The sequence below is a fragment of the Stegostoma tigrinum genome, chromosome 3 (assembly GCF_030684315.1).
Source record: "Stegostoma tigrinum isolate sSteTig4 chromosome 3, sSteTig4.hap1, whole genome shotgun sequence".
Classification (NCBI taxonomy): domain Eukaryota; kingdom Metazoa; phylum Chordata; class Chondrichthyes; order Orectolobiformes; family Stegostomatidae; genus Stegostoma; species Stegostoma tigrinum.
Genome location: NC_081356.1, coordinates 16,606,120 through 16,632,849, shown reverse-complemented (window position 1 = coordinate 16,632,849; position 26,730 = coordinate 16,606,120). Strand labels below are relative to the sequence as shown.

The following is a 26,730-nucleotide window of genomic DNA, read 5'->3' as shown; positions in this document are numbered from 1 at the left end:
AGCTTTACAAACAGCTGAAGAATGTCAATGTTGCTTAATTTTAAACTCCAGGAGCAGCATTTCAATCAAAATCAGATGCAGTCCAGCTAATGGTCAAAGGTGATCAAATTCAGCTAATCTTCAGCATAAGGAACATTAGAAACCTTACTTACCTCCTACAACAGGTGGTGCTAGGACCATGCAGGTAGATTTCAGTAGAGCCAAAAGGGAAAGGAAACTTAATTGACATTGAGACCATTCTGACGACTCAATTCTATTTTAAATGCCATCTGCATTTTACAAGTATGAGATGCCTTACAGCCATGAAGGAATATGCTGATTGGCTTCATCTGAGCACCACCTTGGGGGGTGGTATATGAATTGCATGCTGCATTACTTTGAATGCAACTACACACAAGTGTTGGAATTTAAACACAAATTTAAACTTATGAAAAGAAAGACCCGAGGGCACATTGCAGCTATTTATTGGAACTAAAATACAATTTCCAACAGGTTAAAAAGTTTCTACAGGCTTCAATTGCTTGTCTGTGGTATCTGCAAAAGAAAAAAGTAGAGTTAGTGCTTTGAAATCTTGACAAGTGTCAGTTGATATTGTACAAAAATTGTGGCAAAGTGATAACTCAGCCTCTGCACTCATACTACTTCAGGGCAGTCAGCTTTTCCTATTGGAGGACTGAAAGCTATAGTTCATTTTAAAATCAAAAAGTGCCCCCTCGGTATAACCAAATCATGTTTCTCCAAATCAGGAAGGGACTGCAAAGCCAGTTGACTGACATCTTGCTAATCTTTGGACAGCTTCAAGTTATACTAGAACTGTCAGCCCTTGTGGTGAGATATCAACCATTTCCTGAGGGGTGGTCTATAGTTCATCACTAAGAGAATGGGACATGCTGTAATCCCAGTGGCAGCCTCTATCTTGAGGCAGCCTTTCCTTCCCTGGGCTTTGATTGTATGCTGTTTTCTAGCTGCAATGCCCCAAATACACCCTAACCTAATGCCTATTGGTGGGTGAACTGTGGAGGACCCTGGTCAGTAATTGGTCACATGGACAGACTGCTTGGCACAATGCTCTGACTCCCATTTGATGGCTGATGGGATAGGAGAAAGAATCAGGATAAATATTGCACAAAAAGCCCAGTGGCCCAAAGACTGTTGAGCTATGTCTCAACTTTTGCCATAGTCTAACCCTTCTGCTCCTTGCCTATTCATAATTGAATATGGCAACTCTTAAAATGTTGCTATTGTATCTGCCTCCATGTCCTCTGGCAGTGCCTTCTAGCCACTCATTATCTTAATATGCAGGAGTGCAGTTGAAGGTAGTCTCCTAGTGCTGGATGTTCTGGGTAGTGGGGTCAGGCACAAAGACTCATGCCTCAATTGGCAGAGCACCTCAATTAACATAAGTGAAAATACACCAGTTTTGTCCAATCTCAGCTATACCCTCTAAACCAGGCAACATGCTAGTAAGCCTTTTGTATCCTCCCAAAGCCTCCACACACTTGTTAGTGGAGCCATGAACTGTACAGTATTCCAAGTGTGGCCTACATAGTTCTACACTATACCTGACCAATGAAGGCAAGCATACTTTGCTCTTGGCCACACTCATCTCCTTCAGGAAACTGTGGGGCTGTATGTACAGCCCCTTCTGGAGGTTGAGTGTTAGACCATAAGACAATGGCAGGGAAGTAAGTCCACTCCACTATTTAAATCATGGCTGATGGGCATTTCAACTCCACTTCCCTGCACTCCGATAGCCCTTGATTCCTTGTAAGATCAAGATATTAAAATTGATGGATGCTTTCATTTCAGTTTTAAATTTACCCCCCCCCCCCCCCCCACCTCAAATTTTAAGGCTGTGCCCATGGGTCCTAGTCTCCCTAGCTAACAAACAACTTTACTGCACACTTCCTTCTAAGAAGAGGCCTTCTAAAATGCACTAAATTTCACTATGAAATTAACTGCCATTTTTCTGCTCAAGTTTAGCCCATCCTGCTGTATCCTGAGTTCTCCTTGTCGACATCTGCCCTAATCTTGGTTTGTCAGTCTACAACCAACAACAACTCCGGCCACCTACATAGACAAAATCGTGCATAAATTTGAAACAAATATTTTAGCATCACCTCTGGTACTTCTACAAAAGCCTCATTCCTGAAGGTCTGATTCCCATGGCCTGTAGTCTGTTGCATGTTGGTTCTAGCTCTCCTGCATCAGGAAAGAAAGAGAAATTGCATTTTGATACTAATTAGCATGCAGTTTAAACATGTAATAAAGTAATTACCTGGCATACAGATCATTTTCTGCTGTGGATCTCTGCTAAGGATGACCGATAAGTTACTGAAGTTTGGTTTTTAAACCACTAGTGGTTTAAAAGAGGAATATTTCAGTCAAACTTTATTTATTGGTATCTTGCTCACTACACTGGTCTGTGTAACAATTTACCTTTTAACAGCAACAATTTACCTTTAGTTCAATTTGGAATATGCAAGAGTTTGTTCAAGAAGCAGCTAAATTGGTTAAAATGAGCCAATACCCAACCAATCTGGGGCAATATGGAATGAGTTTCAGCCAAAATCCATTTTTAAACCCAGCTCTTGCAAGTGAGAAGAGGTTAATTTAATCTGGTCAAATGACAATTGCTTACTATTCAACTAATATCTGAATGGTGTCCTTAATTGGGTTCACAAACCTTTTTGCAGCTCTCTTCTTAAAGATGATTGTTCCAACAACAACAAGCAGGACCAAAGCAAGTATTCCCAAAATGAGAAGTACGCTAACTCCTTCCATCTCTTCCTCTTCGCAGAATCTTCCAGTATATCCTTCATGGCATTTGCATGTAATCATACCATTGACTATAGAGCATCTCCCACGCATGTTACACATCTGTGCTGTACAGGAACTGGATCGTCCAGCACCTTTGGTTACACTGATGTTAACCATTTGGCTGGAGGAGACCTTTGTTACAGTAGAAACATTAGCATACTTCAGTGACACTTCATGACTAAGTGCTGTTGAAGATTTCTCTCTACTACTGGAGGAGACTGAATGACCTTCTGGATAGTGTGTGGTAGAGACTGGAAGCCATTTTGAAGAATTAGATGAATGTTCTTCAGAGGGAGAGACTGACGGTCTAGGAAGTACATGAGTTGTCAATGCAGATTTCTCCCATGTTAGAAAGCCTAAAGAAAAAAAAAGTACTGAATTAATTCAGGAATTCAAAAAGAAAATACATAAGTCATGGTCAAGTCTACAATGTGGATTAAAAAAGCAAGATTTAGGCAATCTTATGGCCCTAACATTAATGTTCATATTAGTGCTACAAATTGAGTTTTGATGAGAGGTATTGCATTTTGGTAGAATAAGATCAAGACTTGTACAATTAAAATTGTAAGCCCCTGGGTAGCATTTTAGAGCAAACAGACTAGGGGTTCAGGTCCAGTCAGTTCTGAGGTTTCTTCAAATGAATTGGCTGTAACATGACAAGAACAAGAGAATCCAATTTGTGAAACATGAACTTTCCCTGCTTGTGTTAGTATAACAATTCTGTTCATCATTTTAAGTGTCATGGGGATTGTGTGACCTCTTAAGCAAACAACCATGTTATCAGAACCAACTGTACATAAGTTTTTTGAAGTTTGCATCACTGGTATCCAGGGTTAAGGCAGCATTTAGCACATTTGCTTTTTGCTGAGACCATAATTTGGGGCATCATGGTGTGGTACAACCGTGAGGCCACTTGGAGCACTGCAGTTCTAGTTACCCTGCAATGGGAATCATTAAGTGAAATATTTACTGGACATTTTTAAACTCCAGTTCAGTAAATAGGCTGGGGGGTTCCTCAAATGAAGTGTAGGACATTAAAGAGGTTGCTCAAGGTTTATAAAAGAGGGGCTCAGACAAGAGGAATAGCAAGTCTTTCCTTGTGTGGGGGTGGTGTTCAGCACTTGGGAGCACATTTAAAATCTTGTCCTCCCTCCTTTTAAAGAGGACATCAGGGCAATATTCCACATTTTCCTCTGGAAAATAAGGTGCCAGAGGAACTGGTGGATGCAGGTCCAGTTACAACTGGAGAGACTTGTTTGTATACAAACAGGAATGGGTTAGAGGAATATGGGGCAAACACTGACAAGTGGGACAAGTTTAGTTTGGGGGACATGGTTAACATGGACCATTGTGTAAACTTGTTCATATGCTCAGAGCCAAGTTGCATATGTAATCAAGATAGCCACTGTTTTTTGGGGGGGCACAGGGGGTACAGGCAAGTGGCTGCTGTTTGAAATCACAGCATTTGTTATTGCAGTTATAGTTAAATCATCTTTGTACCAAAAGATGTGACTTGAAATCAGGTGTAGCAGGGATCAAAACCCCAAAGTCAAAAGAGGCTGTACATGTTACAGCATTTAACAGTTGCAAGAGGATAAATGTGGGACCAGCATTGGAAGACAAATTCTGTGATGGTCACCTGGCTATTACAATCAGCCAGGGATCAAGACAAAAAAATTTAGTCTATGCATTCAGTGGGATAGTGTCAAGTTTAAGACCATTGCTGATATGCATTCATAGTTGTCAAAGCTAAAGTCAACATGCTCATTTGCAAATAGAAGATTTGGGAATCTTACACTCCATTTCGTCAGATCCATCAGCACAATGCCTTTTGTCATCACACACTTGTTCATTTAAGATGCAGCTCAATTGATCATGGCACTGCCAAGTCTCAGGTGGGCACTCCATGGCTTCACACTTGCTGCCATTGATGATCAGATATCCCACTGAACATCTACATGATCTTCCTCTTGGGTATGCTAGGCACAGGTGATCACAACCACCATTCTTCTCAGAACAGAAGTTGTACCCTGTAATTTAAGAAGTGGGTGACATGTTATTTGGAAAGCAAGATTTCCCTGTATTAGAACCATAGCAGCCAATATCTAGGATAATTGAAGAGCCCATGCACAAAAGGCCATTACTAGTAGAACTTGGTGTGCATTTGTGCAGAGTTTTCACTTTAAAGTGAGTTGAGGTTTGCCAGCTTGTGCAATAGTTGGTAGTTATGCCAAAACAAATATATTCAAAGGACTTAACACCCTATGGTCTTAATGATATTTAGGGTATATTTCAGCAGCACATTCCATGTTAAAAATAAGCATAATGCATTCAAAATGATTGTCAGCTCCCATTTAGCTTGAAGTACACCTGCAGTATTATTAACTGTCATGTTAACAAGTATTGTTTAAATACCCTAAATTACATTTAGAGAATGCCTCAGTACTTTGTGGTCTCTTGCACAAGAAAGTTTGGGAAATTTAATGAAATCTTTGTTGTCCAGTTATCCTTCCTGCTTTTAATTAATTCTCCATTCCTTTGCCATCCACCAAGTTCCTAGTTGCTTCCATCTCACTGCATCACTAACTTTTTCCACATTTGTAAGAGCTCTGAAGGGGTATGGACAAAGCTCAAGCAAATGCTGAGCAATGCTCTACTCCAGCCCATTTTACATGCCAAACTGACCTTGTTGCTGCTGTCTGCTGTACACTTTCAGACCAACAATTTTCTGCTGTACTTCAAACCATTGTTGCTTTTTCTGTCCCATCATGCTGTACCACATCCTTGTATAACCTATCAAATAAAGTTACAGTCATGATACAGATCATAGGCTGCATTAGTAAATATTTGAAGTGTAACTTACCATCATGTATAGTTGTCCAGAAGAGAATGTCCTCACCATATGCAAAGACAGACTGTGCTTCAAGGCCTGCTTGAATTTCTCTAAATTCTGAACCATCCAGGAGAACACTGTCAATAACATTGTGACCTGTTAAAAAAGGGAGGAGAGAACAAAATTATTCCAAGGATATATTGGAGCTGTTCAAATATCAATACATGTTGAAGTCTTAATTTTTGCTACAGTAAAATCTGACACATTTACTTTGTCGCTAAGCCACTATAGGTACTAAACAGAAGCTTGAACGCATGCTTCTTGGCCACTTCATTGACGTGTACACAATGTGTTAGTGTACTCAAGTCCTTTGTCCTGCCTAGAGGCATTCCCAGGCCTTTTTGTAAAGGGAGGCAAGGGTGTGGAATGTGACTAATTCATTTTAGCTAGCTGCCCAAGACAAACCTTAAAGCAGCCTAGACCGTTGAAAGTTGGTCAATGCATTAAGACTGCCTGCATTCCCCCCACCCCCCATTTCAAATGAAATTAGAGCTGGAAAGAAAAATATAGCCTACAAGACAGACAGAGGCTCAGCTTTATCAATTTGGCATTTATTCTAAAGACCAAATGAGAACTGTTTAGTTGATTTAATACCTACCTAAATCAATCCAATAAAGCCGAGTACCAGATTCTGCAAGGAGCAGGCTTGTAGGGAGGCGACACTTTTTCCAGAGTACTTTTCTTTTCTGTCCATCCATTTGGGAACATTGAATTCTTGGGCCAACTTTTTGGTCTTCTGAACCCCACTCAGAAAAGCACATGATACCATCAGGTGGGTGTAATGAAAGTGAATTTGAATGGTAGAGATTGTCAATCAGGACAAGTCTGTAAGCACCATTTACAGATGCTACTTCAATTACATTGGGGGTCCTGGTGATCCAGTAAAGGTTACCACTCAACCAGTCCACTTTCAGTGACATGATGTCATTAACCTGGAAAATCTTTTGCACAGAGGATGAATTTGACCCCAGCATAACACTTCCAACAATGCCTTCTTCAGAGTCAGAAAAATAGACTAATTTGTCTTTCCAGACATAATCTGCTGAGGCCACTTGATTGTTAATTAGTTGGTATGCTAGGTGCTCTGGCAAAGCCTTTAACCCTGTATCCGGTTGTAGGTGTTTTAAGTATACCTGGAGGAGAAAACACATGCCGATGGTAAAAAGTGGCAGTTAACATCCTCAGTTTTCTAAAAAGTTGAAAAGGATCTTAAGTCTAAGTTGCTTGTTGAATCATTATTCCCAATTCAAAAATAAAAGAGTTACCTAGGACACAGCTTAGCTAAGGTGTCGAGCCCTGAACACCAGAGTAACTACAAGTTAGATCAGTAACTGGCAGTTATACATGTTTACATTGGAGCTGGAGGGAAAAAAGTCAAAGTTTGATCAGTTGGTGACAATTTCTATTTAGGCTCACAATGCAGAATTAGCCAATTAAGTTTGTTGCAAGAATTCAGGTAACCTTCCATAGTGTTCAAATGCTATAGGCTAGGCCATATCTGCCTTCAATTGAACAGCCAAGCATTTACAAGATGATTCATATTGCATGACTGTCATTTTTATCATGTGGTTAAATCCACTCCAAAAGCAAATCCTTGAAACTGCCTAACTACTTGTCTGTTGGGCCAGCAATCACCCATTGGAACAGAGACCACAACAGCAGATGCAGCCTAGCCAGGCACTTGCTCATGAGCTAAACCTAGTACTAAGACCAAAAAGGACAAGTCTAAGAGGGGAAAAAGTGCTGACTTGAAAAAGAGACATCCAAGCCACCTTTAACCCTCATATCTAAAAAGTGTCCTTCAAAGGATTTATGCACACCTTGCAAATGGCCAAGTGTGCATTTTTCACCTCATCCACTAATTGAACATGTCAAACAAACATTTGCATTGAGCCAAGTGCTTCAAGCCATGCAATAGAAAAGAGTTGTATTAGGCCCTAGTACAAAGAAGGTTGCCTGCAATCTTTGCTCCAATTTTGTTGTAATGAACCATTTACCAATATTGGCCAGTCCTGTTCAGTAGCCTACAGCCATTTACATTAAAATCAGTGTTCAATTTGGATTATCTAGACAGACTCACTCCTCTGCAGCTGCACCCCCCCTGCCCCTGCCATATCTTAGGACCATTATGCCCACCCTTGCCCCACATCCTCCTGCACTTGTGGGATTCCAACATTTGAAGATTTGAACTGAAACAATAACTATACTTTGTTTCCAGGAGGTAGAGTTGGATCAGAATGCAAAGCTCTCAAATTTGGTGACTTAGTCACCATCCTCTTATTCTGGTTAAAAATTGTTAGAAACAAACTACCTCAAGTTTATCTATCTCCATAAACAAGTGTCACTGCCTTAACATTTCAATTGTGTAATGCTCCAAGCATTCTAATTGCAAAGTCACCATCAAAATATCTTTTCAAAATTTGTTCTGCTCAGTCCATTTAAGATTAGAGCATTCTCTACAAAATCTCATTAGTTTTTATCAGGAAAACAAGTCAAGGGTGAGCTGCAGTGGATCCAATATGAAGCAGTTTAGTCGCTCCTGAAGAATTGATACCCATATAAATAAGCCAGACTTCCTGTTTGGAGACAAGGACTAACCACACTGAAACCTAGCAAGTTAGGAATACAAATTCACTTCAAATTGGTTAGTATGTTTGAACTGGTCATCCAAGATAGTGATTTGGCAATTAATCTGCAAACAGATATGCAAACCCTAGTATCCAGACTAATTTAAAGATGAATGGTATAGTTATTAACTTGCTGTTCATATTGGTTATGCTTTGAACAGCTACAAAGCTGTCTGAAATTGTAGCCATAAAAAGTGCTCTCATGCCAAGGTCTTACCTGAAGGAGGACAGTAGGAGAAATCATGAGGAGAAAAGGTTTGTCTTCAGATTTCAAGCAAGTCAGCCCATCATCAGCCAGCAACATGCCTGGCTCACAATGACAACTCCCTTTCAGTCCAGGGCCAAGTAAGCAGAAGTGTTTGCAGCCCATTTCTTCACAAGGGTTATATGCTTGCGGCTGCAGAATCTCATGCATTACCTGCAAACAAGACAGGTTGCCATGTTTATTCATTCATTTGGTACATTTCCACTGCACATCTCTACTACAGTGATTTCTTTACCTTCAATCCATGTGGTTGAACGTCACGTTTCAAGAGGACAGTCCTGCTCTTTCCTAGTCTGTCAACTTTCTGAACAGTTCTCAGTTCCATGTCAGACCAGAAGATTTCATCTTCAAATAAAGCTACAGCAAATGGTCTACGAGTATGAGTCAGCTGGAAAAGCTGATTTGAACAACTGTTATTCAATAACATGCTTCAGCAAGAGCTAAAAGTGAAAAAGTTTTACTAAATTCTTACCTTTATATTTGTGCCATCTAAATTGGCCATACCAATGCAATGCAGTTGACCATCAGCCCAAAGTAGTTTCCTGCCAAGGGGATCAATTGTCAGACTAGTTGGCCAACCTAGTCTACTTTTGATTAGGAGCTTTCTGTTGGTTCCATCCATTCCTGCTCTCTCAATGTGTGGTTTGCTTCCAATCTCAGCCCAGTACATTAGCCTATAAAATGGTAAAGTATGACTGTGGCACATGTTTATTAGTGTCCTGGTTTTGCTCAAATACTTCCAGGCATTAAATACTGGAAGTATTTGATCACCTATATGGGTTAAGGACATTAGTTTCTTTAATAAAAAAGTGAATTTTTGGCCTATGGGGATTGTGGGTGTAATTAGCTAACCTCAAAACAATTAGGTGTGCACTTCTCACCCATTGTTAGTGCACATGTTAAACTGGGAACATCGGCTGATCAGTAGCATAGCTTGAAGTATCATTTGTCTTTAGTTAGAGACAGGAGTGAATATCAAGCAAAAAAGTGTTGAAGACTTACCCATTAAGTGGCTGCAGAACCAAAGAATGGGGTTGGTCAATATCTGTATCAACTACAATGGTATATTCTTGGGGTCCATTCAGTGCCATGTTCAACCTGGCTGCCAGAATACAGCTAGCAACTCCATCAGTCCAATAAATGTTTCGGCCTACCCAGTCCACAGCTACGCAATCAGAATGTATTTCTGCAAGTAGATACAGTTAAGAGATTGTCAAGAAGCCATGGTGAGACTTGTCCTTGTGGATGACTGCTGAATAGGGGTTCCTTTCTCTTTACATTTGAGGATTGTGTTTGATAGCAAAGCTTCTCTATAGTGTGGCTAGAACAGCCTTTCAGCTGATTGCAAGTGGAAAGTTAAACAAAATCACAAGTGCATGCCATTTTAGCTGCTCCAGGTAAGAGTGCAATATTGGATGCTGGAAATATTCCCATCTGACATGGTGGGTACAGGGAGGCAGAATAAAATCAATCTTTAGGAATGTGATTAGACCCAGCAGCATCACTAGTGAGAATATTTTGATTTTACACACTAAAATGGTATCACATTCCATGAAAGTCTCATTCAGGCCAAGCTTTCCCAAAACATTTGTATGGGTGGTGTGTTTCACCACACCCACTCAATCTTTAATTATTCTAGGTGGGTTTTTAAAACATCGATTCTCCTCCAACCCTATTCTACCATAGAGTGGAGATATTCCTTGCAGTATCTTATGCTATTGCAATGTCTTACTCCTGAGCTTCTATGACCATAGCATGTTTCTTCCTGAGTATTGTAGTTCACTAAAATTTAGTCAGTCCTTTGAAGGATTAGTCTCAAAGCATCTTTTGTATTTAGTTTAGGCTATGGGTCTCCTCTAGACCATGTGCAATTCTTTGCTTCATGGCTAAATTCAGGCCTTATACAAAAAGCAAAGTTGAGATCAAGAATTAAATTGGAAGATTTGAAAGTTACATTTTCTAAAGTTATTGAACTAAATCCATGCCAATGTTTTTTCAGACTGAAAGTGAATGTGCTTGTAACACAGGCCACATGAAGCAACTGTGCTGATATCACATTTGTTTCAATGCCTAGTGTGCAGCTAAGTTGTTTGATTGAGCACCTGTTGCCATTGACTTATACAGACAGCAAGTCAGAAATTGAAGTGACGTGTATACAGCAGACTTAAGTTTGCAATAAAAATAAGTTTACATTTCAGTCATCTGAAAGATTGGAGCGATGATAGTGTACAAACCCAGCAAACTTCAACTACACTGCAATAAATTGGAGGGAAACGTTTAGTTGACTTGCATCTGATTTGCATGCAGATTTGGGAAAGGTCTCAGAAAGTGTTAAGACCACCACAAACATCAGTTTCAGATTCTGCTGAGCTTAAAGTTTCCAAAGTGGTTGGCAGCTCAACTAGTCATTCCTGGTAAGTCCTAAAAAGGACTCAGATAGCACTATTAACCATGGTTGCATTTTGAAAAATGGGTCTAAAAATCAAGATTCAGGAAGTTGAAGACTGATTTAGACAGCACAGAAATCAGAAGGGCCAAGAGTGGAAAAAGCTGCTGTGAGTGTTCAGATGGGAACTACAAGTCCACATTAAGTTTTAAAAGCAAAGATTAATTGATAATCTGACCTTTGATTAGTGTTCCTTTCTCTTGTTGATACAGCTTCATCCACTTTATGCTTTCAGAGTATGTATCAACCCAGAAGATTATTTTTTCTTTCCAGTCATAATCCATGGAAAATATGGCACTTTTGGCAAGTTCAGGCACAAAGTCTTTTTTTGCACTGTGCAGTCCATATAGCAAAATATCATGGTGAATGGTTACAAGGAGAACTGGCTCAGCACCTGTGTGTAAGAGGAAAAAAAGGAATGCAAGGAGGGTGGTGAAACCATGAACCCCTACTGAATAATACTGAAATTCTTCTTCATTGGCATTTATTTGTAAACTAAATACTTAGTGCCACACAGGAGGGCACTAGACCAAGTGAAAGTTAAATTTCAACTATTTTATCTCAGTGACATCTAGCAAAACTTTAAGTATGAGAAAGCAAAAGTAGTTCTGAACATAACATTGAGGTGAAAAATGAGACCAGAAGTTACTTATGCAAAAGGAGCAAGATTTACATATGACCAGTTTAAATACCTCATTCAGATCAGTGTGATCAGAGCAACATTAGTGACATAGAAATAATGTTGGAGTCATGCACAGGTGTTGGAATTAGAAAGCATGCAATTTGTCATGGGCACTCAGGTGAAAACTGAGCACAGTACAGGTAGATCAGTAAGCAAGTGATAATGGAAACTGCAGATGCTGGAGAATCCAGAGATAACAAAGTGTGGAGCTGGATGAACATAGCAGGCCAAGCAGCAGCACAGGAGCACAAGCTGACGTTTCAGGCCTAGACCCATCAGTAAGCAAGGACAGGTCTTGGGTGATAAAGCTTGGACACAGCAAGACATACTGGTTACACCACATTAGGTGGTGCAAGAGCAAGATCAACATTATCTGCAGTCCATGCAATCTAAGTGGTAGGAACCAGCTTTTTTGAACTTGGTGTTCACATTGGTCTCTGTATGAGCAAACATCAGTTGTGCAGAGTTTGCTTGCTCTACCTAGTGGTAGATAAACATGACAGTTTAAAAAGTGTAACATTTTTAATAATCAAGGAATTGTAGTGCTTTTAAAAGCACTACATTGGGTTGCAGTGGCAGAGTGTCAGTGTAAAATTCAGATTATTAAAACTCAACTTTTCATTTACATCAACTATGGTGCACAGCCTCCAACCAACTTGGGTAATTAAATTTAAGGTAGCACTTAGGCAGCTAGACATTCAAGCATTATCTGTCATCATCTGGGAGACTTATACAGCCCAGATTCACATTTAAAAAACTTTGAAGATTAGAGCTACAGATTAAAGATTCCAGTTTAAGCTAACTTGGACTGACCAAGTGAAGTGAATTTTATTTAAGTTAGGTATCAGAGACTTCTTTTCAGCAACAGCAAACAAACTGTTGAAGATGGTCTTGTATTTGAATGGACATGTGCAAAATTGTGCATGTGGCATAACATGTTAATGACAGGTATTGACACTGCAAATGTACTAGTTTGCTCAAGCTTGGCTTTAAACCAGATATCAACTCAAGGTATTGCCAGACATGTAAATATCAGACAGACAGGTTCAGTGTCATTCCAAGTTAGTATTTCCCACAATCCAGTTCTAGCAAGAATGCCCTCTTCATTACCACTGTTCTGTACTATGAATGATCAGGTTAAAATATGCTAGTTTTGCAAGTCTGCTGTTTGGCTCAAGTGGGGGGGGGGGGGGGGCGGGGTAGTCCCATATATACACAAGTTGCTATCACAAGTTCAATAAGTGAAATGGAATCACTTGGGCATGCAGGGCAAGAAAGAGAGTAGCAGATACTGGTTCAAGTTGCTGGAATTTCAGCTCTAACAAGCCTTGGAAACCAAAGTTTTTCCAGCCAATTTAAGAGCCAAAGGCTTTTGGGAAAAGTCAGGAGTTTCCTGGTCAATAAAATGCTGTTTTCTGCTGTAGGATCTTGGATTGTGTTCAAATTGCAAGTTAAATTCAACATGCTTTCCAGTATCAGAGTGAGTGCCTGCTCACTTGATACCATGAACTGACAGATGCACACTAGTCAGTCAACAAGTTGGCAATAGTTAGTATTTGGCTTTGTCCAACTGAAAGATTTAAAATTTGAATTAGAGATTCAACTTCACTCAAATCATTTGCAATCATAGCACTGAAAGCTCATGCTGGATCCTAGTCTCAACTTCTCAAAGCCTTCGATTCCTCTTATCCCATGTTTACATTAGCCCTCAAAAGACTAGTTTCCCTTAGTTGCAGGGGGATCCAACAAGCTTATACTGTGAAGCAAGATTTTGAAACCTGGTTCAATTACATTGTACTTAGTCTTAATGATAGAAGGCACATTGTTAGTAACTCTGTAGAGGTTCTAGTTACTGAAATCTAAAGAAAATTTGGCAAAGTGTTCAAGTAGCAACTTATTCATCCTGGGGCATTGAACCAAAGCATCTAGTAATTTGCTCCAGATGCAAATCAAAGCCTGTTTTCTTACCTGTCACCTTACAACTGTATCCATCATTGGTGAGCAGGAACCCAGCATGACAACTGCAGCTGTAGGTTCCATTCATGTTAAGACATATTTGACTACATGGTCTGGTTGGCAGTTCTTTGCACTCATCAACATCAATACAAGTACGCAAGTCAGCCATGAACTTGAACCCAGTCTCACAGCCACATTTCTGTAACAACAGTTGTTAAATCAAGTTATCAATTTGACCCGAAGAAAGGATTGTAAACATGTAGGTAAGTTCTGAATTGTACATTGTTCCTGCAGAAGAGGATTTAGAGATGGTGTTGAGGGCAAAGTGTCTAAATTGACAGATACACTAAGTTGGGAGAATAGTGAATTGCAGATAGTGCTGAGTAACACAAGGGAAACTGGCAAGTTGGTCAAGATGGGCAGATACTTGGCAAAAGTGAATTGCAATGCTAGAGTACAAGGGCTAATGCATTTTTAGGTAGAAGAAACATTGAGACTATACACTGTCAATTTATACCATGTTGAGTACAGCTCTGGAGGAACCCTGGGTTTTGTGCATGATTTTCTGAAGTGAGGCCAGGCAAGTAGTCTTATAGGATAAATAAGTTTAAAAACACAAGACCTCAACAGGTCTGGCAGCAACTGAGGTGAGATAAAGAGTCAGAAATTAGTCTCAGATCAAGTGAGCCTTCCTTGGAATCTGTCCACTTGACCAGAAACATTAGTGGATTTCTTGATGCTGCCAGGCCTGTTGAGCTTTTCCAACAACATTTGCTTTATAGCATCTGCAGTTCAGTAGAGTCTTAGAATCCCTTTGGCGTCAAGTACAAATGCAACAGTGATGTTATACTTCAATAAGTTTGTCATACCATATTTGGCCTATTATGCTCACTAAGTTAAGCCTTGGAGACAGTGCAAAGGACACTCAAGAGGAATCTTGGGATGAGGGGGATTTGGACAGAAGGGAAAGTGAGATTTGGGCTTATTGTCCCTAGAGCAGAGATGATCAAGAGGTGACCTCAGTGGAGGTGTTCAAAAATTGAGCTTTGACAGGGTAAAAAGACAGACGGTTGTCACCACTAGTTGGTATGTCAGAAGCTAGGGGGCCACAATTTCAGGGCTCAGCGAGAGGCAAGAATGAGAAGATTCTGTACTCAGTTGTAAAGATTTTTGGATACACTCTCTAGGGAAACTGGTGCAGGCAGATTTCATAGGTTTCAAAAGACATTGAAAAGTGATGAATTTCTAGGGTTGACTATATGGCTGGAGAGTGGAACTAGGTGGGCAACTCCTTTGGGAGTTATTGCAGATAGTGGGTTATTGTTTGTTCTGTAGAATCATTGAGAAAAAGCAGCATCTGCAGATATTAAGCAATACTTACAGGTCCATCTGGTGTCTTATAACATACATGCATGCAGTCTTTGCAATCCTGAACACCACAGTCACCTCCTTCATCAGAGCCATCTGTGCAGTCATCCCTTCCATTACAGACCAAGCTCATGTTGATGCACATCAATGAAGCACATTGAAATTCAGAGCTAGTGCAGGGTCTTGGTTGGCCTGTATGAGAAGCAGAAGGTCAAAGACTGGACTGTGCCAAACACCATTGAGGATACTGGAAGAGACAAAGCTATATCCTGAAGAACTACTTACACTTAACTTCATCACTGCCATCTTTACAATCTCTCTGTCCATCACACTGCCAGAAGTCTGGAATACACTGGGAGTAGTCACCACATGTCCATTGAAATTCACCACACTTAACTTTTGAAAGCTTGCAGTTCTAAGGAAAGAGCAGTTAAATTGAGTATTCAAAACTAAACAGTGAAACACAGTGCACCATTTTTAGTGATAATTCACTGTAAGAGTTGTTCATCTGTACTTTGGTGAAAGTACCAGAGGTACATGTTGGATTCAGAGCACTCCATGTAATCAAATAATTGGCCTCATTAAACAAGCTAAACTGATTTCATTTTTCTATTCTATTAGAATACTTAGTTTAGGAATACTGATCAACCCCACCAGAATATTAGAAAGATATCTTTTGCCAAAAATTCCTTCTAGGAGTTCAAGTCCCTTTGGGGGCTCAGTCACTTCATTCTAGACTCCATATTAGCTGCTTACTCTGGGTCAATATCCAGTTCAACCCATAGGCTTCACCCTAAATATTTTCCACAAGTCAAGTGGAAAGTTCTGTCCAAGTTCAATTAACACTAGCATTGATTTTTGCATTGCTGTTTTACATTAACTTAATGAATCTTGGAAGTGTTTAAGATAAGTGGAGCAGTCTATTATACCTATATATGAAGTCATTACTCAATCCATTAGTCAGTTCCTTAGTTGGGTAAAACAGTCCAGTAAGTGTCATGTTGCTAATGAGGACCACAAGGCTGCTAATATGATCACCAAGTGTCACCACACTTCAGGTGAAGAGAGAAACAGGAGGCAAGACCTTCATGGCAACATCAGGTTGTACAAGATGTGAACCTACACTGTCACTGGGCATTGCTAGCCAGTTGTCCAACAAACTAAGCTAACCAATTTCTACCCCCCCCCCCCCCCCCCCATCATGTAAATACCAAATCTATTTACAACAAGGTTGTATTTGGAAATAGAATCGATACATAGCCCAACATGATGCTATTTTATTGCCAAGACAGCAAGTACAAGCTATGAATGCAAGTCTATACAAGCCATGTGGAACTTGACCAGCAAACTAACATACCTGTTCATCTGTCCCATCTTCACAGTCGACATCATCATCACACCACCACTCCTTTATTATGCATTCCTTACTGGCAGGGCACATCACCTCATCAGGTTTGCAAAGATGTTTCTGTTTTGGACAGTTGTGCTCATCTGAGTGATCCTTGCAGTCATATTTTGAATCACAGCGGAAAGCGAGAGAAATACACTGGCCATCGTTGCAGATGAAGTCATCACTGCTACAACCTGTGCAATATAAAGAAAGATTTTCTTGCAGACCATATACAGACCAGGCCAATACCCAAACAGGGCAAAAGAGAAAACTGGTTGGTCACTGTTCTGAAGTGATTTAACATCTGTTCAATATGGATCTCACTGTGCATTGAATATTGTGGGCCATTGTAACTCAATCTATTTGTTGAAGTCCAAGTTGACACAGATAGTCAAAAACTTGATCAAGGCAGAGAAGAGGGTAAGATAATCAAAATTCATTGCTACAGTCACCAAATCTGCACTTCAACTAGTTAAACACTTAGCTGTTAAATTTGGTCTAGAAAGATTTTATGGACAAAAATAATGCAGGCACAAAAAATCTGCTAATTGATGCTTTTCTTGGAGATGTAATGCCCCTCAACCAATCTAAGATTTTTCATTGTAGCCTGGCTGCAGGTGGTTTCAAGTCACTTAGGTCAAAGTGCCAGAGGTTTTATAAAAGAAGAGAGAGAGTGTTCAAGTTACTGCAGGATCCTCATTGCTGATTGCTACAGAGTAGTAAGGGTTAATAGTGCACACTACATTCACAAGTGGCCTTGTAGCAGTTGGGAGGCAAGGTAATGGTTAAGCACTCCAATTGCTAGGTTTATCATCCTTTTCTAGGTTAAAGTAGCATCTACTACTGGGATAACTAACTGTGCAAATACTCACATGGGTATAGTTGAACAGGCACTTGGAAATTTGTTGGTTTCACAGTAGTCCCATGTCTAGTCAAAGACAAACAGACTAGCTCAATGCTGTCTCCATTTCCAATAGAAGTGGCCTGATTGACTGCACTGGTAGCAGGAATGCCAGCATTACTTGGGGATGAAAGAATTCCTTCATTGGAAGAAGGGTCTCCTTCCAAGAAGGCATTTACATGTGATCATTGCTTTCCTTGTTCAGTCTCCAAATGGAAACCAAGATTTAACCACAACTTCAACCAGGGTCTATACAAAATGGTGTCAGGAGGAAAGGTAGACCAAATAAGTGGCAGGCCCCAAGCTAAGTATAGAACAGACAAAAAGACAAAATACCTCAACACCATTCATTCAACCTTATGACATGAAGTTGAAAAAAATGAAATTCAAACTCTGGGCCAATTTATGGAAGAATGCATGATCTGCTACATTAAAGATTTTAACCAAATGTAGCTCAAGTTTATTGCTTAAAATTGATGTTAACTGAAGTTGGAACCTTGCATTTTAATTGCTTGGTGGGTTGGAAGAGCCCACTAGGTCATGTTGTATAGCAGAGTCTCTTCAGCCCATCAAGTGTACTAGTGAGCTGTATTAAATCTACACTTGTCCCATAGCCTCGAACCCCAGTTGTTGCAAAAAGGACATTGCAGCAAGGCGGATGTTTCAATGAATTACTTCCTTAGCACCACAAAGTGCTTTTTATAACTAGAAGGGCTTTCAACTTTACTACCTGACAAGCCAAGCATCACTGCTAAAGAATGGCTCAAGAGTCAGTGGCTAACTTTAATACCATTGATGAAATATCACTTGCCAGAAGTGATTGTAGGAGTCTATGGTTTAATTAATGTTACACTTTTTGCCTACATAGAAAAGGAGGTCATACCCTTCACTTCTGCTTTTAAAGTTAGAAGTAGAAAAGTTTGCATTTAGTTGAAAAATTCAAAGTTAAAAAGTTAATTGAGCCACCTATATATTCTACAGCTTTAAGAGTTGAAGACTACTGGATGTGGGATCTCAGTAGTGATCAGTTTAGTGGTCATGAACTGGATTGCTGCTGTTTGGAGTTAATTAGTAAACTGCAAGAACTGTAGACTTGTGAAGCTGGTCATGAGCAGCTTTAAGGTGGGAGAAGTTGCTCATCTTACCACAGTTAAATTCATCAGTTTTGTCTGTACAGTCTTTGCTGCCATCACATATCCAGTCTGAAGGAATACATCTCTGGTGATCATCACACCAGAAACCACAGCTATCGGTTTCTTGGCTGCAGGTAGTTTCATCAGATCCATCTGGACATTGCTCAATGCCATCACAACGCAGCTCTCCCTGAATACATTTGGTCCCATCTGAACAATGAAATGCATCTGGAGAGATAATGATGTGTCAGTACACTAATACCAAGTTGCAATTAATTTGCACAATTTTGGTACAAGGGCCTGTGTACCTAAAATTAAGCAGTAAATTGGAAAGTAAATGTTTCACTGAAAGGTCACAGCCGATTTAAAGTTTGCAAGACTGTTTATATCACTACCTTTCCCTTTTACTTGCACTTGGTCAAAATCCCTCAAGACATGTTGCAAGGCCTATAGTCAATACAGTAGTGACTGAACAAGCAATTTCTTTAAGTATGATTAGGAATCTTGCTCTGCTCCAAAAAAAGCAAATTCCCAATTGAGGAAACTACATTCCAGTTTTAATATTTCCATCAAGTGCTGTTTGACTGCTGTCTTTGTTGCACCACAAGACGACTTCTACTAGGGCTCCTTATAGGACTTTCTAATGGACCACTCGAGGACATCAACAGGTGATAAAAGGAAACTGCAGGTGGCAGTGTTCCACCAGCTGGGACTGATATTACTCACTATTCCTTCATTGAAGGTGTCAAAATGCAAACCTCAACAGGGCAGGGGGGTGGTGGTGAAGAAAGAATCAGCCACCCAAGTGGGCTACAATGGTTCAAGTTGCAGCTTACCACCTTCAAGGGCAATTAAAAAGGTGGATAATAATGCTGGTTTAGCTGGCAGAGCTCTCATCCCATGAATAGAGTGCTACTTTAATTTCAGCTTGGCTGCATTACTGTAACAATATTCACCAAGGAGGTAGTCAGCCTCTAACATCAGCAATATTGATGTTGTTCTCCAGTGTTAGTTTTAAAAGTGTACACAAGTCCTAGTTCAGCTGTCAACCTGGTAAATAAGGTGCCAGGATAAAACCCACATGAACAATGAATTCAAGCCATAAAAAGGTTTTACTTAATCAGGATCTGTTCTAAGAGTCAGCCAATCATGGTGAAGCAGGCTGAGGGCTATTTCTCTCTAGTATTGAGAGTTCAGCAGTTATAAGCTGAGGTCACATCCTTCTCATTTCAATTGTTACAAGACAAGAGGCAGCAATTTGGCTTCTTGTTGGCAATAACTGAATGAGCACTGGAGATGGTAATAAAACTGGAAATCTTAGCAAGTCTTGTATCAGCAGCAAGAGAAACAATACAGAAGTTGTTGCTGGAAAATCTTAGGTCTGGTAGCATCTGAAGAACAAAATCAATTAATATTTTGGGTCTGGCAACCCTTCAGACTGAAGTATGGAGGTGAATATGCTTCAGAACTCAAGGTGGAAAAGTCACATTACGCTGTAAGAGGAAAGACACATGGAGGAGAAGGGCAGTTAAGCAAAAAAGTCAAGAATGATCAGAGACCTGAGGCATCAGACCAAATATGGCAGTACAAGTGACAGGAGGAACAAAAGCAAAACCATGAAATGAAAACACTGGTTTTTTGTTGGAAGAAGAGTTAGTCTAGGCAAAGGACAGATTATGGATTTTGACAGCTTCAGTCCGAATCCAGAAGGCTTGAAAAGTTACTAAGCACAGGTGGTGCTATTTCTCCAGCTTGCATTTGGCCTTCACTGCCCTGGACCTAGACAGTAGTACAAGCATGAAAATCAGGATGATAGGGTCATGCTTGTACCAAGTTGACCTGGAAAGTGGTCACTAAACACTTGGCCTCCCCACATGTGGGGAGGGCTGGATTGTAGACAGTTGCTGCAGTAGACTAGATTGCAAGTACAAACTTGCTGTTTCTATATCCAATCTTTAGCTCCTAAAAACAAGCTTTGCAAAAGCAGTGTTAAGTACCTGGTTCATCACACACTTCTGAACAGCCAATTTCATCAGACCCATCAGGACAGTCTCTGTCACCATCACACTTGTATTCCATACTGACACATTCAGACCCATCGTCACAAAGGAAGAAGGTGCGCTCACACTGTAGTGTTGTACCATAGTCTTGCTGAGCTTCCCAGGTATCTAGAAAGCAAAAAGCAGTGGTCAGGTTATAATTTCCCCCCCACTGAGCAGATTCCTGCTGGGCAGTGACAAATTGTGTTTGGGAGCCTTGTTATTTTCTCACCCTCAATCTGAAATCTTAGTAATTAGATAGGCTTATTAGGAGTGCTGGGGTGATGTCTAGAATTTCTGGTGATCTGAGTTAAACCAGTGTCCTTTTGCCTGGGCTGCTCAGGGCATTTAAAGACTTGGCTGCAAAATAAAGAACTGAGTCAAACAAAATTATTGGAGGTCTTATTTTCACCATACAAGAATTGTCTTCAAAGCAGAAGTCCTGTGATTGGTGATTTCTCAGGATATCCTTTGGGTTGATGGACACAAAGGTTTGCTTCCTATTTTTGAAATTTGGAGCATTCCTAACTGCTTTTAGCAGCTGCAGATTGAAGCAATCCTTCTAATGATTGATTTCTCCCCAGACTTGGTTGGCAGTTCAACAGGACTAATTTAGTCTCATGTAGTTGCTACTTTGAAAGTAGCATAGTTCTAGACAGCACATCTGCCTGGTCAAGAGCTTTTGTTTCAACACAAGTACTGGACTGATTTTCAGTCCAACAGCAAATGCTGACAGCAATGATTAAGCATTCTTGATTATTTAATGAAATTAGTGCTCAATAGATTTTAATTGAATTGGGATCTTGCAGGATTTGAGTTTTTGGTCATGGGGGTGAAGTTGGCTAACTGGCTGCAAAGTATAATCTGAAGAATTTGTCAACCAGACAATCCAAATGCAGTTTGAAAGGTGAATGCTAGATTACCAGAATTCAGTGCAACCTCAGCTTAGACTCTAGTGGTCTGTGCAATGCATTGGTCAGCATGCATTTCTGCACAAGGCAGAAAGTCAGTGTGGGAGCAGGCCATTCAGTCCACAAACTGAAGAGTATCCCACCCAAACACCCACACTAACCCTGAATTCCAATGGCCAATCCACCTAACTGGCACATCTTTGGACTGAGTTTGGGGGGGGGGGGGGGGGGGGGCAGGGTGGGGGAAGAAATTATAGCATCCAAAGAATCCCATGCAAACATGACAAGAATGTCCAAAGTTGTTTGCACAGTTGACAGGGTGGAATCAAACCTAGGCTCCTTTTAGCTGTGAAACAGCAATGCTAACCAGTAGTGGGCACAGCAGCTGAAACTGCTTGTCCTGTTTTCCTAATGCACAAGAGGAAAAATTCATTGAATCATAAAACCTAGTGTTGGGCTGAAGGCCATGCTTCCATAAGTCCACATGGACTAGAACATCCCACACCCTATAACCCAATCTACACATCCCTGAACACCATGGGCAATTTAGTACAGCCAATTCACCTAGCCCATGCATCTTTGGACTGTGGGAAGAAACCTCTGTACCTGGAGGAAACCCATGCTGATAAGGAGAATGAGCAAATTCCACATGTGTCAAGCATCACACACAGCCCATGTGAAACTCCCAGTTCAGTGACATTATTCCACTGGCACCAAAGACAGGAAGTTAGTGTTGAAAGCCTGTCCTAGATCATTATTATCAGATGACCTATTTGTATGTAGGTGAGAGTCAGTGTTGCCTAGTTTACCCTAGCCCCCACCCCATGCTGCCCAAAAATCTTGAATTCTGATTCTAGCAAGTTTGCACTTGATAACACCATGGCTTCCAAGGCAGTATGTTCTGTTCTGCACAGCAGAATTTGAAGTCCAACATTCAGGCCCACAGAAAAAAAGTGTTTAAATGGGATTCAAAAATAAGTGGTCAGCTGTGGCCAACAAATCCACTCTGGGACTCTGACAGCTGAGTAGTCCAAAACTGAGCAAGCACTGAACTGTTGTTTCAGAACAGTTAACTGGAGAACCCATTTACGTGGATGCAAATACTGACATGGGATTATTTTGAGTGGTATTATTCTAATGCCCTGGTCAATTTGATAGTTAACAGTTCTACTTTTGACTGTCATCTGACATTTCAAAGCTATGCTGTTGACAAGAACCCAACTATTGTATGCTATAAAACAAAAAAGAAAAACAGAAAACAGGATGCTGGAAAGGCTGAGCAAGTCTAATATCTAGATCAGAGAGTGTTTTGACTTGTGCAAAATTTTGGTTTGAAGACAGGGGCTGCCAGAATTTCTCTAGCATGGTTTATGCCCATTATCTCAAGTGCTATTTAGAAGCAAGTCTAGTATGTACAACCATGCTAGAAGGATATAGCTTACAGGCATTAGGTCAATTGTCAGTTTGCCAGGATGTTAAAAAGTTACCTGGAGAACAATCCTCACCATCTGGACAAAGGCAGTGAACTCCATTAGTGTGCTGGATACATGTATCCCTCTCCAAACAGCCTCCATTGTTAATTGTGCACATAGACCGGTTGCCTACAAGTTAAAACACCAGTGCATGGTATTAGTTATGTCGTCACTTACTGATAAAGGGCACCTCATTATTAAACTGAGGTGGAAGGAACAGCTATTGGCAAGTTGGCCATCAGGTTAAAGTCAAAAGAACAGAAGCTAGAAAGTCATTCTAGCAAAGGCAAAAAATTGCTGAAAAACAAAGATTATGGAGAAACCAAACAGGTAGTTTTAAAAGGGCTTCTCCCAAAGTGTCACTAAGCCACTAAAACTGATGGGAGGTGCAAGATTTGTTTCATGCTCCCAGCTGATGCAGTACTAAAACAAGCTAGATGTTAAATCTGGTCGATGGAGTCACTTTACAATTTGGTTACCAGGCCTTCAAAAGGCTGCTGGTGTTCTTGTTTGTTTACACAAGGCCAAGTTATGTACACCAATCAGCAAAATAATTCAACCCTTTCCCTAGCAGTATACTTGAGGGAAGTATTTCACTAAAGATTCTTAATTGACTGCATATTCATTAGTGTGATCTGTCCCTACTGGAGTTCTGGGAAGGTATTAACTCTGCTTTGGATTGATGCAGTCTACATGCAAAGAAACTGCACTTTTGCTTGAAGCACCTGGAAAACTACACCCCACCCCCCCCCCCCCCCCCCCCCAAACACGAGACTGCCCCTGCCATCTGTTTCTATAAAAACAATTCCGCTTATGGCTAGACTTCCCAACCTTTCTTGGCAAGGTTCTTGGATTGTTATTCCACATGACTCCAAATCACCTTTAAACTAGAAAAGCAAGTGCACATTCCTTTAGAAGTTTAGCCAAAATCCATACTTTAATTGAAATTGTAGTTAAGAGGAACATGTAGGGAAGTGTTTCATAGGAAAATGTACTTTGAATTTAGTGCCTGGACCAACAAGTGTCCAAATGGGTTGAGTGTCACATTTGACGATCTGTCCCAAACAGGTTATTTTAAAACACTTCTCCCAGAAGTGTTGAGAACAAAATACAAGAGAAGGCAAAGAGAAAATCAGCTTTTTGAAAAGCCACCCAAAACTACAATAGCTTAGAGGCTATGACAGGAAGATTTGCACTTTTGTTTGAAGACTCCTCAATCACCACCATTTCAAAAGTCAGAACTCTGGCCAAATCTATACCTATTTGATTGAAAGGCTTGATGTGTCAAGTGCAAGATCTGAGTCTTGACATCTTAAAGTTTTCGAAAGAACAGAATTGTAATTAAGGTACAAAAGTTAGTCTTTCAGCAATATTGTTTACAGGTGGGAGGTAGAGTTGCAACAGACTGGGTTGCCACCCAATTCCAGAATTCTGACCTAATTTTTTGGGCATATGCTTAAGGCTGTGGGCTGGTCTAGATCATAAACCTGCACTGATCACTCCATAACCATCTCAACAATGAAGCTATTTATCATGGAAGAATGTCAGGTTTTTGACACAGGAATTTGTTTGTAGCACCTCTGGAGTAGTGGACCATTGTCAATGATGCCTTTTGCATGTAAAAACGTGCACCATTTACACCCATATGTCCATCTATCCACACTACCTTTTAAAGGGGAAACATTGCAGAGAAAAAAGCTCACTTAACTTTCCTTTACACATCAGGATGGAGCTATTACTGCTTAATTGCCCAACCAGCTAATTTCAGTGTTTACTCAGGGATAAACAGTTTAATACTTCAGTCAGATTCAAAACAAAAAACTTAAGGGTTTGAACTTTTGGGTTATAGGAAATTGGATTTCCTCCCCTCCCCAATCACTTCCAACTATATTGGGTTGCATTCAAGCAATGAGAAGTTGGGGTGTCACAGCAGCAGGGAACAGAGGGTGAGGATGTGCAAACTTTAGTCACTAGGAATGAAGTTAGAATCCATAAAGGATGAACTAACATGGATCATGTAGAGCCAACATGGCTTTGAGGTAGTTGAAATAGGCTTATAGTAACAAGTGGGAGAAAGGGAACCAGATTTGGGAAATTAAGATTTCTAAAAAAGGCATTTGATAGAGGTACTGCATACAAAAATGTTGCTTTTTTAAATTTGTAGAGTAGTTACAATATTGTAGTATAGGGATAGAGTAGATTGGCCAAAAAGTTAGAATAAGGTGGTATTCAAGATGAGGCCTTCACTCTAGTACTATTAGGAAAGTGTTGGGGACAATTGTTTTGTGGTCTTTTTTGGAGGGGGTGGGGAGGAAAGAAAGCATAATACAGCTAAGTTGTCACATGACACAAGGTGAGAAAGCTGGTTGACAGACAGTCTGCAAGTGAGGGGTAAAAGCTTCAGATAAAGTGTGGAAAATGAGGTTATGTACTGGCAGAAAGGAGGAGGAGCCAAGTAGTATTTAAAGTGGTCCAAGACTACAGAAAAGCTACAGATAGTGGGAGGAGTTTTTCTGCACAGGTTGAAAAGCTACCATAGGTGCAAATTTTCACACCATGTGTGCAAGGGATTGAGAGATTTACATTTATTTGGAGAGGTAAGGAGTGATTAGGGATAGTCAGCATGGCTTTGTACATGGAAGAATCCTGGTCACACTAACTCGATTTGAGTTTGGGATGTAGCTAGAATATTGGAGGACAGAGCAGCAAGCTTTAGCTACTTAGATTTCAGTGAAGCCTTGGATGAGGTTCTAATGTTAGACAAATTAGAAATTGGGTAAAGATCAGGGAAAGCAAGCAAGATTCCATTCCCAAACCTCCTACCAAATCCCACTGATTCAGTTTTTCCAGGAATCTTTGATGCCAGACTGTCAGATGTGGCACTGATGTCAACAGCAATCACCCTTCTGGAATTCAACTCTTGGCTTAAAAAGGGATTCAGCTGAAAACAAGACCAAGAGCTGAGTGGCCTTGGCAGAACCCAACTGGTGTGGATTAGGCAGGTTTTGCTCAATAGGTGTTGGCAACACCTATTGCTTTGCAGAGAAAGCTAGCTGGAGGCAGTAACTGGCCCATAATTATGGAGGCAAGTTGAATATGGGCTCAATTAGAAAGTGCAAGATGTTTTATTAAACTATATAACATACTAGTTGTTGTACCTAGAAGTGTGAACAGTCTTTACCCCTCAAGGAAAGCTACATTGAGGCAGTTTATTGGTTGATCCCAATTATGGGGCAATTGAAAGGATGAGTACAGGCTCAACTTCTCAATGTGAAAAGTTAACTTTAAAAGCAACTTATGGGGGTGGGTTGGAAGATCAACAATGCCATCATTTACAATGATGTAGCAGACAAAGGCAAGTGGCTTACTTCTAGTTCTACACCTATGTAGAAATGGGAATTTAAAGAACAAAGACAACCAGCCATTAGAATGAAGTTTTATAGCAATGGGACCTTTTAACCTGCCTGCCAAATAACCTGGTAGCTTGTGGCTACTGGCAAGAAGAATCACTGGTAACTGCCCCTTGACAAAGATAAGGTCTCTAGGGCTACTTGGAGAAATTTCTTTTGTTAAATCTGGCACAAGTTACTTGCATGCCATTGAAGTGACAGTAGCTATTTGGTTTAGTCAATGGGGGACAAGACAAATCCAAATCACTGCAACAAGTAGTGCCATGTGCTATTGCATATAAGCTAACCTACCTTCACATTTTCCAGATACTAGGTACATTCCTTGAGGACAAGCACATTTGTAGCCTTTAATTTTCAATGGAGACAGCAAACATATATGGCTGCATTCTGCTTTCTGACATGGATGACTACCTGCAA

At 40.4% G+C, this 26,730-nt stretch overlaps 1 protein-coding gene across 1 annotated transcript; it reads right to left on the bottom strand.

Annotated features, from left to right (window-relative positions):
• Nucleotides 1-451: 451 nt before the first annotated feature.
• Nucleotides 452-26,713, bottom strand: LOC125451139 (very low-density lipoprotein receptor-like). Its single transcript, XM_048527913.2, has 20 exons — nt 26,605-26,713; nt 22,937-23,032; nt 20,479-20,649; nt 18,494-18,709; nt 16,415-16,641; nt 15,343-15,472; nt 15,071-15,249; nt 13,702-13,888; nt 11,230-11,445; nt 9,608-9,791; nt 9,078-9,279; nt 8,841-9,002; nt 8,558-8,758; nt 6,312-6,846; nt 5,684-5,809; nt 5,506-5,613; nt 4,617-4,850; nt 2,687-3,176; nt 2,121-2,202; nt 452-534 (listed from the first exon to the last, which is right to left on the bottom strand). Exons 1-20 carry the CDS (start codon nt 26,630-26,632, stop codon nt 514-516), a joined length of 3,795 nt encoding a protein of 1,264 aa, XP_048383870.2. The 5' UTR covers nt 26,633-26,713; the 3' UTR covers nt 452-513.
• Between the last annotated feature and the right edge of the window lie 17 nt (nt 26,714-26,730).